Source organism: Artemia sp. Qi Xiang Cuo, chromosome 4 (genome assembly GCF_049724085.1).
Source record: "Artemia sp. Qi Xiang Cuo chromosome 4, ASM4972408v1, whole genome shotgun sequence".
NCBI lineage: Eukaryota > Metazoa > Arthropoda > Branchiopoda > Anostraca > Artemiidae > Artemia > Artemia sp. Qi Xiang Cuo.
Window position 1 is genome coordinate 47,293,970 of NC_142797.1, and position 15,388 is coordinate 47,309,357.

The 15,388-nt window shown below is 35.7% G+C and overlaps 1 protein-coding gene across 2 annotated transcripts in view; it reads right to left on the reverse strand.

Annotated features, from left to right (window-relative positions):
• The window catches only part of LOC148953170 (uncharacterized), a 198,465-nt gene that overhangs the window by 103,787 nt on the left and 79,290 nt on the right, over window positions 1-15,388 (reverse strand). For both annotated transcript variants that reach the window (XM_089088338.1, XM_089088337.1), the window contains exons 3-4: window positions 7,335-7,577; window positions 4,712-4,891 (exon numbers count right to left, since the gene is read on the reverse strand). In XM_089088338.1, the coding sequence (XP_088944464.1) occupies window positions 4,712-4,891; window positions 7,335-7,577 (423 nt within the window). The remainder of the gene's footprint in view (window positions 1-4,711; window positions 4,892-7,334; window positions 7,578-15,388) is intronic.

The window sequence follows — 15,388 nt, forward strand, 5'->3', positions numbered from 1 at the left end:
GCTTATGCGGCGGATTTTAGACACTTTTTCTTTAGCTAGCTGAATATTTTGATACAATAATTCCTATAATCTCAGCAGAATTTTAAGCCACAGCCACACCAGAATTTTTCCCCATTTAAGAGATAAAAATTAATATCCTTCTAACCCATAGTAAAGAAAAAGTCCGAAAAAAGTACAAACTTCAATTCACAACAGAACAAAGTTCCAGTTCATACTCAAGAACAAACTAGGTGAATTTTTTAACTAAACAATGTCCCTTGTAGTGTCTGAGTTTGAATAACAATGACTATTGACATTTTCTTATATAGACTCAATACAAGTTTGTTAAAAATCAAGAAATGATGCTCTTATATACGAGGGGAAATGATGTTGATATATGTTAAATTCCTTTGTCTGGTTTTCCATGGATTAATGGATAGTCATAAAATTATTAAAAAATGAAAGAGTATGCTGATATTGCTGGATGGAATTTGACGATTAGAGCTTCGTTATATGACGAAAAGTAATTGGATTCAAATGAGAAAAATAATCTTTCAGATTTTTCTGTATTTCACGCCAAAAATACGCCGGATCAATTAAAATACGCCTGGCGGGATGGCTCAAAATCTTACGCCAGTCACCATTAAAATACGCCAGTTTGGCGGGAAATAAGCCAATATGGCACCAGTTCAGTGCGCGCAAAGGGAAGTTTCACTTTGCGTAAATCGTAATTGCTTTATTTGCCACTTGCCAATTTGCCATTGCGCACGCGCGAAGGCAGAGTCATGAAAAAAATATGCGAGACTAATCTGTCAAAAATCAGTGCTGGAATAGATAGGAAACTTCCATACTGTATAATATTTGTGCAGTGCAACGGAAAAACCAGACTCCTGAAATAGGACTCAGAATTATCAGTGGAATGAAGAAGTTCATAAAACTGGTTTATAATTTTGGGTTGTCATATTCTAAACGGTGGAACAGCAAAATTTTTAAACCCACAATTCAATACACATTACCCGGAAAAGTCCAAGGCCCAAATCTACAATCTTTATTTCAAAAAAAGTTGCTAAGTTCATAATTTAGATCATGAACTCACTATCTCGATTGTCAGTAAAGTCGCATTTCTTATAATCTATATTGTCAGAGGTGCGTTATATCTAAAATCCAGACTATAACTTTAGCACCCGGGTACTCAGTGGCAAAGACCTTAACTATCCAAGAGCATCGTAAAACTTGCTTGTCTCTATTCCAGTTGGCTAGCGAACTGAAAAAGTTAGACAGCCCTGATTTAGATTGTCATAAACAGTTTGGCTACGATCATGTTGCATTGGCAAGCTTAAATTTGCACCCTAAATTAAACATATTATCGTGTTAAATGGGCATTTCCATATTCAAAAGGTTAGTAATCCGATTAGTATAATTGTCTCTTCTCCTCATTTTAATATATGAATTGCGTTAGCCCAAAAGAAAAAAATCTTAGGAGAGGGACTGTAAAATGCAAAAGCTTGTTCTGATCATAATTTTTAAAGTTTTTTGAAGGAATTCACCAGGCAATATCTATTCCTAGAGGAGGCATTAATCCTTCCACAGCTGTAAAGGCAAGTATATGAATCTGACCTTTTATCCCATACTCAAAAGATTTCTGTAATATGAATGGAGCTGTCAGTAGTAATGGGGCTCTACGTACTACAACAACCATAGGGGGTGTGCCTGGAGCCATAAGGAGTCACCAACCCCTCAAGATATTTTTTTTTTCAAGACGCTTTTCAAGATATTTTCATGATTTTTTATTTGAGATGTATTTTCAAGACATACTTCAAGACGTTTTCGCAAATATTTTCCCCTCAGGACCTTCTCCAAGACACAGGTCGATTGTTTATTTGTTCTATTGTCTGCTTATGCAAATTTAAATGTAGATGACGTAAGTTTTTGCTAGACGTAAGACATTTTTCTTCAAGACGTTTTTCTTCGAGACATTTTTCAAGACATTTCAAGACGTTTTTCAAGATGTTTTCTTAAAGACATTTTTCTTCAAGATGTTTTTTCAAGACATTCAAGATATATCATTGTTCATCTGAAATTGTACAAGACGCAATTTGACATACTAGTGGGGGTTTCCACTTGACTAGCGTCTTCAAAAATGCCTTGATGAAGCAAATCTTGGTAAAAAATCTTGAATAACGTCTTGAAGAAAAACGTCTTAAAGAAATAATCTTGAAAAACGTCTTGAAAGACTTGACAAATATCTTGAAGAAAAATTCTTGAAAAATGTCTTGAAACGTCCTAAAAAACGTCTTGGAAAATGTCTTGAAGAAAAATGTCTTATAGAAAAATGTATGACGTTTAGCAAAAATCTACATCATCTATATTTAAATTTGTATAAGTAAACAATAGACCAAATAAACAACGGATCTGTATCTTGGAGAAGGCCCCGAGAGGAAAAATTTTGGGAAAACGTCTTGAAGTATGTCTTGAAAAAACATCTCGGGGGAAAAAATCATGAAAAACATCATGAAAACAAAAATCTTGAAAAAAATCTTGAAAAAAACCTCTTGAGGGGTTGGCGACTCCTTATTACTCCAGGTAAACCCCCTATGGGCGTAGTAGTACGTAAAGACCTATTACTACTGCTGTCACCCTTTTCAGCATCCAAATTGCATATTTTGACGAAAATATTCCTTCAATTGGACGAAGGTTATGAAAACTTCCGATTTTGAAGTTTCAGGCATCTAATCCCTCTATAGGAAAAACTCGTTAATCCTCCCCTTTAATAGCTGGTGTAAAACTATGAAAACACATATAACTGTAAGTATCACACTATTTACGGTTTTTCTCTAAAAACATTTTCTGGAAAAATATTCACTATTTTTCTCGAAAAATATGGTCACAGGCGCTTGCTTTTCGTTTGATTGCCTTTTGACCAAGGAGGTGTGGTGATTGTACTGATTTAATGGTAGTATATAATATACCATGACAGGGGCGGGATAACTCCTCATATTTAGGATAACTCTGAGTGTGACATTCAAAACAGACATCGATTAGATTTAAAACATTGTTTTTGTAAATGAAAGTAAATAGCATCATTAAAATTTAAAGAGACCAAAATTACCCTTTGTATGGAAGAGCTATTATACACCCCCCCTCCCTTTCACAGTCCCCAGATCCTTCAGATAACGTTCAACACTTTTTATCTGAATACTCCCAGAGTCAATGTGCCTGCCAAAAGTGCAATGTGATAAAAGTTTAACTTTTTTTTAATCACAGTACTTCAAAATAACAGAGCTTATTTAGTTGCAATTACCTTTGCATTCAAATGATTTCAATCGGAAAATAAACGCCAGTAATTGTCAACTTTATACATTTATTGCAGTCTAAAACCATCTCAAGAAAGTAGGCTACTAATCACCCTGGCACAAAGACTGAGAGGTCAAAAGGATACCTCATGCACAAGATAACTTTTATTTTATTTTGATATTTTCTTAATTTTACTTTACAAGACATTTTTTATTTAATTACTACATAGACATCTATAATAATGATTCATTTCTTGTGAACTGCATGCATGTTTAAAGAGAAAAGCATCACCACGAGGCTTTGAAACTAAGAGGGTATATAAATTACTTTTTACTAGTCCTAAACAGATTGTGTATTTCAGGACTTTCGTTCATTAGCACATTGGCCCCTGCAGGGCCAAAATTTTTTGTTTTACGGCACGAAATGACGATTTCCTGCGGTGCATACTCCTCTTTTCTTTAAAAAGAACGGTGGAACTTTAAATTTCCATCCGAATGGTCGTTCTTCCGCCATTTTGCTGCCACTGGTTTCATACATTCTCTTCTGTTGAAAAAAGGCAAAACGAAAACGAGCAAACAAATGAAGCCGCCTCCGTACCCATCGTTAAGAGGAAAAAGACAACATTTTGAATCTTCGGACATTAAAGGTTGAACTCTCGAGTTAGGATGCATGGAAATGTAGTATTGAACAGATTAATTTTACCAAAATTGCCCCTCTTTTGGAAGGAGAGTGTACCCTCTTTTTTAAATGGTGCAAATTTTCTCATGATATTAAGTTTCGCAAGGTAACTTTAAACTTACAGAAGTTTAAATGCTTGAAATAAACGAAAACCGCTAGTTACCGCTCACTATCATAAACGGTCTGAATTTGGACTGAGGCTTAATAGCTAAAACTCGACCCTGAAAATAAAAAAAAATGAAAGAAGTAGGTCAATTCAATGAAAAGGCAAGGGTTTCTCAAATTAAGGTGGAACTTGGGGAAAAAACGAAATTTTTGAACTAAAATCAAGTAGCCATCAATTCATGGCTAATTGGAGAAAAAGCCAAGACAGTTGATAATCTGAGTGAGAAAGCCAGGGCTTATTAGATAAAGGTCATACAAAAGGCCTAATTAGTGACGTCAATTTACAAAAATTTAGGGGATTAAACGCATTTTCAAAACCTAGGGGGGCAATTTTTTCAATGAAAATACAAAAAAAAGATAGTTTTCAATGAAAATACCGAAATATTTCTGGAAGGGTTAAATATCTTAGGAAGAGGGAGGATTTAAATCTGAGACAAAAATTACTCTTCCCCGTCCCCCCAATTGACGCCCCTAGGCCTAATGTTGTTTCATTTCATGACGTGCTCCAAAACTAATTTTATAAAGGCAATAACTTATCTGCAAATACATCGAAGTCAAAGATTCAATTTCAAGTCAAATACAAGAAAGGTCTTACCTTATCGAAGCCAGAAGCTAGCAATTGAGTATTCGGTTGGGTATGATAGTTCATGATGGAATCCAGTATAATGGCACCACGGAATTGTGGCGCAGGTCCACTGCTTGGATGTAGCATAGGACCTAAGAAGTCATTGACAAAATGATAGCTGCCAGTTTCACCATCTGAGACCACGGTCCCCTTTAGAAAGATAAGTAAAAATATCCAGCATCATTATTAGAGAACTAAAGTGTTTTAGCTTACCTATTGGGGTCATTAAAAATAGGCTTATGGCACCGAAGCTTGGTTAGTTTACAAAGGGTTAAATTACTGAATATAAATTTTATGAGAGAGTGAAAAAACTAAAGACTGGTATAGGCCTACTGTTTGCATAGGGAATCTTGTTTTCCTTCCGAGACACGGCAAAATCAATTGAAATATCATAGATAGCTTTTGTATATTTTCATCTACCTTTGCACATTAGAAAAGGAGGTATAACATCCTTTGAAAACTGTAGAATTCTAAGTATTTCGCAAAGAATTTTAAGTATACTAAACCCTTGCCATGGATTAACTTATGTTTAAAAACTTACATATAGATACGGATTAAATTGATTGATCGAGCGGTCTGACCCCAAGTGTGTCCTTTACGTGCTTTATGCGAGCTAACAGTATTAGGGTGTGTTCCAGAACTCATATTCATGAATTACATGTCATTATCTTTGACCTAAAATGGCATATAACAACAAATTTAGCCCCTAAAAGGCTTACAACACATAAAAGGGCTAACATTGTAGTCTTATCAGCACGAAGAATAATATTAATTGCCTTTAAATTTTTGTTATACGTGTTCTTGTAACGAAAATAATAAGAAACAACTAATTATATGTTTTTGCTTACAATTCAGTTTTATGTTGGAACTGTCATACCATAAACAACCTTCAATATATCCTAAGTTCCCAGATGATAAGCTTTACAAAAAAAATGAGTTTACAAAAAGTTGTTTCAATTAGCAGAAAAACGCTTAGTTTTCTCAAAAAGTTGTAGGTCATGATGCAGCAAATTACGATGAAAATTCTTATAAAAGAATGCTGGAATTTCCTCCAAAACTTAATTGAAAGCTTTATTAAATTCGATCTCATTGTGGTAGGTTCCGGTATTTTTATTAAGTTCACATACAGCAGCTACATAGAATCGTTTAGCATAAATTTTCCTACATGTTGGCTTTAAAACTCGTCCACAGTCCGTTAATCCACTGGGGTTTCCCACAAAACAAAGCATGTGGGACCCTAAGTAACCAGGAGTAAAGTTATTTGCTGCTATTATATACTTGGGAATATTAAAACTCAGTGTAGATTTTCTCAAAGCCCTTTTTCTAAAGTAGTGACAATTTTACTTTCAGTAGACGACGAACAAACATCCTTGAATATTTTCGTTCAGATGTCAGAATTTAAAAATTTTCTTTTGAACTTTAAGATGTTTACTTTAAGCTATACAAAATTTGCCAGAACATTTCTAATCGAATAACTTATAAAGTTGAAATAAGTGCCTAATTCCAACATTGTGAGGTAGTCAATTACTTTAGGATATTAAAAAATGGTTGAATGTGTTTATTTAAAACCCCAAAGCTGGTTTTTATCCAAAATATGCATGTAAAACTAGGTTTAAAGAAATTGCAAGTTTAACCAAACACGTAAAAGATAATTACGTATAATATTAGCATAACAAACGGTACAGAGAGAATAAAATAAAACTTAAAAAGTAGAGACACTTTTTGGACCCCTACTCCTTTTTTGTACACTAGCTTGATTTTCAGGTCCTGTCGGCCTCCTGTAGTCTTTGTATTCACTTGTGTTAAGTCAAGCTCTACAGTTCAATCATTATTATATTAATATTTTGCAGAGTCGTGGATTCAGAAAATTGTTTGTGCCGATGTTTTATTTTGAAAATCACCAAAAGCAAATATTTCTTTAAAGCATGCACCAGAATTGGAGTGTCTTCATTCATGGATTCTTAGGTGATATCCAAACTCGGTGGCTTGGGCACAGGTAACGTTTGTACATTTTTCTGTTATATCTGTTGCTGTGAGTTTTTCAAGATATAATCACAATTTTAAGGCCACTCCCCCCTTCCATTCACAAAATCATTTATCCATCATAGAGTCTGTTCAAATCACACGACAATAATACACACAAGAAAAACGCAAAAAATCAAAGAGAAAAAATTACAACCAGTGAAAACCAGTAAATAATGAAAGACCTCAAAAACACAAATATAAAAGAGGTAGCTTATAAAACTGACATAAAATAGGTGATTTGAAATTAAAAAATGAGTAAAACAGGAAAAGCAAAATAAAAAGAGGAGCAAAGAAAAAACAAAAAAAGATCCACTTAACGCCAAAGCCGAAAAGGTGACTCACTTATTATATTGTTTCCTTGGCGAAATTTTTTCGCATTTATTTTTTCAGTGTTCTTATTACGTAATTTTTAGCCGGTGTGATCTTAGAGATTATCATTAAAACAAAATTGTCATTAGGTAATTTGTCTCAAAAAGAAAGTTAAAATATATATTTGGAAACGAATATTTTATCAATAATGCACATCATTAATTATACACATTTTATTCATAATACGAAACACTCTTACATGTTTCATTTTCTGTACATCAAAGGCAACAAGTATGACTGTGTAAAGGAGACTTCCACCATTTTTCAGTATTTCTGAGAGCTCTTTCGCCAATTCTAACAATCCAGTTGCCCCAGAGCCGTTATCAGTTAAGCCCTGAGCAATCGCAGGTGTATCATAATTTGCCCCCAAAACTAGGATTTTATCTTCTGCTGTTTTCCAGTACCTACCCTCAAAAATTGCAATTATATTCTCTCCTTTTACCTGCAAATAATAAAAATGATTAAAATATTTCGATATGATGTTACAGTTATATAGGAAGATCAAATATACTTATAACATAATTTTATCGATAAAATTAAAAATATATCATTGAAAAAGCATCCGGTTATCTTCCTATCTTTCATACAAGGAAAACCCTTATTTTCCCAAACATATACAACTCGCAGACAGACAAAAATGGATTTAGAAAGCAAATGTCTCTTTCTTCACTCATTTTGCTTGTAGTTTATTACGTTGCAAAGTACAAGAGTTTTTTTTTTTTAATAAAGTAGAAATAAAAAGATAGGATAACGTGGTGGGATTGGAAGTGGGGTGGGATTGGAAGTGGGATTAGTTGCCCTCCAATTACTTTCGACTATTAAAAGGGCATCAGCCCTTTCTATTTTCAATTGAAAGAGCCCTTTTCGAAATTCCCACGACAACTCCTTCGATACGAAGTCAGAAGTCAGAGCAAAGTCGTCAAGAGCATTTTTGTTTTCGCAAATGACGTCATATAAGTATTTTCTTAAATGATGTCATGCATAGCATAAATAAGATTGTTGAGTTTCCAACGCAACAGTTATTTATATAATTAATTAAAAAAAATTCCACAAAATAAGTTTTTCAAAGAAAAGTAAAGAACTCCATCAAACAAAAAATGAGCAAAAATAAAATCAAATAATCTACCAAGTGTGAAACTACCACAAATCATCATCGATAAATAAATGAAACCCAAAACGAACAGAAATTTCAATAATTAACCGAGTCAAACTCAAAACGAGCAGAAATTAACATAAGTTGGGCGCAAAACCCCTGTGCCTTCCCAAGGCCAGAACAAAATTTGCACTTTACTGAAAAAATACAAATGGATGTGCATTGTCAGTTTAATATACATATACTAATATTTAGTAATCGAAATTTTAATATTATTTGATTTATTAAAGTTATAAAAGTAAAAACATTTATATTTTTTCAGTAAAGTGCAAATTTTGTTTTGGCCTTGGGAAGGCATAGGGGTTTTGCGCCCAACTTATGTTAATTTCTGCTCGTTTTGAGTTTGACTCGGTTAATTATTGTAATTTCTGTTCATTTTGAGTTTCATTTATTTATCGATGCTGATTTCTGGTACTTTCACGCTTGGTAGATTATTTGATTTTATTTTTGCTTATTTTTTGTTTTGATGGAGTTCTTTAGTTTTCTTTGAAAAACTTATTTTGTGGAAAAAGTTTTTTTTAATTAATTTCTGTTCGTTTTATATTAACATAGTCTTTTCAGGGAAAAAGAAAATAATACTTTAAATCTTTTCGTTTTTTAAGACTTTATAGTTTGGCCTGCTATTTGTATGCTGGAGAAAATTTTTCAGCAATTTCTAACAACATACACCCTTTTAAAAATCTGGAAACAAATAGTACTGTTTAATTCAGTTTCATACCTCCTCTAGTTGACCTGAAATGGAAAAATTGATACCATTCGCAAAAAAATATGTTTACTTTCTTTGATAGCTTGGATACACTTAAGCTATTTTGATTTGGTTAAATTTTAAGAGCAAAAGTAGCCCCGAAAGTTAGAACATAATACCCTCAGTCTTTCTTGGGATACTGCTAAGATGTCTTATTGGGAATTAGCATTTTCACAGTGCATTTTGATTTAATCTTAAGGCAAAATTTAGTTTTTAAACATAATGGGCAAATGGGAGGGTGGGCGTGGGAGGCTGGGAGTGAAAGGGGGATTAGTTGCCCTGCAATTACTTTCGACTATTAAAAAGGGCATCAGCCCTTTCTATTTTCAATTCAATGAGCCTTTTCAAAATTCCCACGACAACTCCTTCGATACGAAGTGCCCTGGGCTAAACAACAATAACAACAACAAAAAATTCATTATACCCCATTCTAATCGAAAGAGCCCTTTTTGAAGTTTCTACGACAACGCGTTCTATAAAAACTTTATATACCCCCAATACATAACTTACAACCCTTGTCCTGAGGGCAGTGAGGGGGTTGTCATCCTCACAGACCTAATTTCCAGAACTTTCTACTACGTTGAACAAAATGGCTATCTGAAAATTGATTGGATGTGTTTGGGGGAATGGTGGGCGTGAGAGGGGGACTAGTTACCGTTCAATAACTTTCAACTATTAAAAACAGCACCAGCCCTCTCAATTTCTAATTGAATGAGCCCCTTTTGAAGCTTGTACGACAATTCTATCATTAAAAACCTTATATGCACCCAGGGCATAACTTACAACCTTTGCCCTGGGGACTCTGGGGAGTTTGTCATCCTTAAATACATAATTTCCAGAACTTTCAACTACGTTGAACAAAATGGTTATCTCTAACCTTTGATTGAACATGTTTGGGAAAATGGTGGGTGTGAGAGGAGAGTTAATTACTCTCCACTCACTTTCGACTATTAAAAAGAGCAATTTCAATTTTCAATCAAATGAGCCCCTTTTGAAATGCCCCCAGGGCATAACTTACAACCCTTACACTGAGGGCTCTGATGGGGTTCTCATCCTAAAAGACCTAATTTCCAGAACTTTCGACTACGTTGAACAAAATGGATATCTCAAAATTTTGATTCGATGTGTTTGGGGAAATGGTGGGCATGAGAGGGGGTTAGTTGCCCTTCAATCACTTTCGACTATTAACAGGGCACTAACCCTTTCAATTTTCAATTGAATGAGCCCTTTTTGATGTTTTTACAACATCGCTCTCTATAAAAACCTTACATGCTTCCAGGGCATAACTTACAACCCTTGCCCTGAGGGTTGTGAGCGGGGGGGGGGGGTTGTTTTCCTTAAAGACCTAATTTCCAAAACTTTGAACTGCGTTGAATAAAATGGCTATCTAAAAATTTTGATTGGATATGTTTGGGGAAATGGTGGGCGTGAGAGGGAGGTTAGTTTCCCTCCAATCACTTTTGACTATTAGAAAGGGCACTAGACGTTTCAATTTCCAATCGAATGCGCCCTTTTTCGAGTTTCTACCACAAAGATTTCAATAAAAACTTTTATGCCCCCCCCCCGGGCATAACTTATAAATCTTGCCCTGAAGACTGTGGGGGGAGTGTCCTGTTCAAAAGTATAATTTCCAGAACATTAAGCTGCGTGGAACAAAATGGCTATCTAAAAATTTTGATTGGATATGTTTGGGGAAATGGTGAGCGTGGAAGGGGTGTTAGTAGCCTTCCAATCACTTACGACTATTAAAAGGGGCACTAGCAATTTCAATTTCCAATCGAATGAGCCCTTTTTGAAGTTTCTACGAAGACGCGTTCTATAAAAACCTTATATGCCCTTATGCTTACAACCCTTGCCCTGAGGGCTGTAGGGGAGTGTCCTCCTCAAAAACATAATTTCTATCTGGAAATCCACAACACTGAACAAAATGGGCACATACACAGATTTCAATAAAAACTTGTATGCCCCCAGGGCATAACTTATAACCCTTGCCCTGAAGACTGTGGGGGGAACGTCCTGCTCAAACGTATAATTTCCTGAACTTTAATTGCGTGGAACAAAATGGCAATCTCAAAATTTTGATTGGATGTGTTTGGGGAAATGGTCGGCTTGGAAGGGGTATTAGTTGCCTTCCAATTACTTTCGAGTATTAAAAAGGGCACTATCCATTTCAATTTCCAATCGAATGAGCCCTTTTTGAAGTTTTTACGCTGACGCGTTCTATAAAAACCTTATTTGCCCCTAGGGCTTAACTTACAACCCTTGCCCTGAGGGCTGTAGGGGAGTGTCCTCCTCAAAAACATAATTTCTATCTGGAAATCCACAACACTGAACAAAATGGGCACATACACAGATTTCAATAAAAACTTGTATGCCCCCAGGGCATAACTTATAACCCTTGCCCTGAAGACTTTGGGGGGAATGTCCTACTCAAAGGTATAATTTCCTGAACTTTAATTGCGTGGAACAAAATGGCAATCTCAAAATTTTGATTGGATATGTTTGGGGAAATGGTGGGCTTGGAAAGGGTGTTAGTTGCCGTCCAATTACTTTCGACTATTAAAAAGGGCACTAACCATTTTAATTTCTAATCGAATGAGTTCTTTTTGAAGTTTCTACTACAACGCGTTCTATAAAAACTTTATATGCCCCGACGGCATAACTTACAACCCTTGTCCTGAGGGCTGTGAGGGGGTTGTCATCCTCAAAGACCTAATTTACAGAACTTAAAACTACGTTGAATAATGTGTCTATCTCAAAATTTTGATTGGATGTGTTTGGGGAAAAGGTGGGCGTGAGTAGAGTGCTACATTATACTTTGCCAACCCTATGTTCCTTCCCATGCTATTCCACGACGCTATTTTCCTCCCCATGCTATTCCACGACGTTATGTTCCTTCCCGTGCTATTCCACGACGCTATGTTCCTTCCCATGCTATTCCACGACGCTATGTTCCTTCCCATGCTATTCTAAAGTACTATGTTCCTTCCTATGTTATTCTATGGGACCTCTACACCTTTTCGAAGAGAGTGAACAGCCTCTCACAATTTCGTATGGATTCTACGAGACATATAGGAATTTCCATACTATTATACGACCGCAATAGGAATTACCATGCTATTTGCTTGAAGCTATAGGAAAACATTTCTATAGAAGCTCTACACCTTTTCAAAGAGAGTGAGTACCCCCTCACATGGCCTTCCATTTTGCTTAGACACATAGGAATTACCATGCTATTCTAGTAGATTATGTTCCTTCCCATGCTATTCCACGACGCTATGTTCCTTTCCATGCTATTCTATGAGACCTCTACACCTTTTCAAAGAGAGTGAATTGCCTCTCACAATGTCGTATGGATTCTAAGGGTTTATGTTCCTTCCTATACTATTCTAAGAGGTCTCTACACCTTTTCAAAGAGAGTGAGTACTGTCTCTCTATCCCCCTCAATTTGTTGTTGGTAGCTCAGTTTCATTGTGGCAGTGAGAGTGTCAACACATGAAAAAATGTTCCATACATGTCCGCTATGCATGTACACACTGGGCAGCTGGTCATCACGTGAGAATTATATAATGGTTGATGAGTAAGATGAAAAGTGCAAGTTATACAACCCGTGTAAATTTCATAGAGGATATTCTGTACAACTTAAAGGTTGTAATTCCTGTCTTGAAGGGGTGTGAGACTCTCATCCTAGAGGGCACCTTTGATCCAATTACCACTATGATAAATGTATTCAGTGGAAGAATATATATCCTGGTATGGTTGGAAAGAATCCTAAACGTGATTTTAGTTTATTGATAAGAGATTGGTAACGTCGAGGCTTTAGATAGTTCTGGGAGGAGGACCCAGGTCAGCAATTCAACTGTTGGAACAGCAAAAGAATTTGGTTTCTACGTCATCGTTGTGAAGACAATGGCTACTATGATTATTAGCCCACTGATTTTTATTTGGCTGTGACGGAATGTGATTCGCCACTTGAGGACACTGTTTGTGACATTGTTTCAAATGAGCAAATTGATTCATGTGAATTCTACAAAATGAATGAGAATAGTATCATTGACTATACAAAGAGATATGACAAGAGTGAGGTTACACTCTACTGTAGAAAATACAACCCTTACATTGCAGCACATCAGGATCAGTATACTGTGAATTCAGATAATCTACCTGCATTAGTTGTTCTCGACAAGTACCTATATCTAGTAGAAGATGAAATCTAAAGAGTAGAAAAAGTCGTTTTTATCATGTCTATACATTTTTCATTTATTGATAAACAATTTCACATACATTTTTAGAACATTTTATTCGTAGTGCACTAAAGTCAATATAAAACACGTTTGTAATTATATTTTCCACTAGAAAGTCTTTCAATCGAGGTAAGTCGACGTAAATGTTGAGAAACTGTTTGTAGGTATAGCCACGACATCTGAATATGAAAGAGTAGAGCATGAAAGCTACATGTCTTAGTCGTTAAATCCTGTACTCTCCTTTGATTTTGAATAATAGTTTTCCCACTACTCTCAATAAAGTTGCTGATGTGTGGAGTGTAGAATTTATATGATAGGCCAAGAGGATCAAAAAATTCAATATTCTTCGATGTTTGAAAGATGCTCAGCCAATGGCCTGTCTTCAAAGTCGATGGACTGCTATTAACAATGATTAGGATATTGTTAACACTTGGAATTTTTTCAGTGAAGTCCGATGGTATGCAATAGGACTTGTACTGGAACATGTATGGATCCATATTAAATACGTGGATAATTTGGTTTGTGTTCATGGTGCTAGGTATAGTAGAACACTGCCGTCGGGTGTGATTTCCCAATAGGTTTCAAATTGACCCAATGATATTAGCGTTATACTTTCAATCAAAGCATCGGAAAATGTACACTCTAAACGTACATTCCCTGTTCGTACTATGCTCATATCCTGGGTACTAGACAGGTCCAAAACAATTACGCCATGATTTTCAGAAAACATTGAATCGGTTATTTCATTTTCAAATAGTTGGGAGTCTTGATCTAGGGATTGCATGGTGAACTAGTACAGAGTTCAATTTTTTGTCAAATGATAGAGTGTACAGTGGAATACAATTCACTTTGCACACGAGGCTAGATAGACCAAAAAATTAAAATCATGGGGGGATTCAGTCCAGGATCCAATGGCACTGCCACTCTTCACAAATGCCAAAGCCAATTTTGATGGGATTTTTCCATTGATAAAAGATGAATCGGTATAGCTACGAGAGCCGGCGGCAATGTGACGTTGATTGGTGATCGTATGGGGGACAAGAAGTTTAATGTTGTTGCCATTGGCTCTTAGCTTTTCCACTGCCAATGCAACAGAGCTCATAACCTGTTGTTTTCGGACGTGGACAATTGCCGATGTGATAATGACATTTGCATTGGGTGCTGCAGGAAGTGTTTTTCTCAATATAAAAATTGATGGAGCCAATTAGAATTGTATTTCAGATATTAAATTGGGGGTAGCCATCGCGATATATTGAATATCTCGTGAGTAGGATTTCAAAGCAGCTACTGATCCATGGCCTCTGTAGTAGTCGAATAGCCGCCAGTATTAACACCTGCACGATATTCATAACTGAATTGCTGTTCTCTAAACTCCTTATATGCCTTTGGTGTCATCATCATAAATTGTATGCAGCTTGCATAGTTGGATAAATTATTGTTAGTGCTCACCAATGTTCCATTAATAAATACATTAATTTGTTTGAAAAGGTTGTGTAGAATACAGTTTTTGTTGGATAGTCCACCGGCAGCAGTTGGAGTTCTGTTATCTGACTTTTTCTTCACAGCGAAATTTAAATCAATAAATGTTGATGACAAATCAATGAAATAGTCTTCATTGGTAAATATTTGAAAGTGTATATTTTTCGAGAGGGGTTGCTGGGGGTGAAATTGTTCATAGTAGCCATATTTGACACTGACATCAACATTTTTAGCATTGAACAGATTCAATGAGGAACTGATTGATGGATGTGATTCCTTGTGAGGGAGATAAGTCATCTTAAGAGAAAAAATCCTTCATTGATCTAACAACCTTTATTTTTCTTCTTCTTATTGGTCTTCCTTGTTTTATTCCTCAAAGTCCTTGCTGATGTCCTTCACTTCCCGCCTGGGTAGAGACTAATGAGTTAATGACGTGCACGCATCCTTTTTAATCCCTTCCTATTTTTTTTAGATTTTAATTGCTCACTAACGGCTCTTACTGAAGATCTAATATTTTCCTTAACACTCTCCTTGAAATTTTTACCCAACCCCCAGTCCTGTAGTGTTGAGGCAGCAAAATTTATGCAGCAGGTACAAGATATTTTCTGGCAAGGGGTAGTGAAGAACGAAAT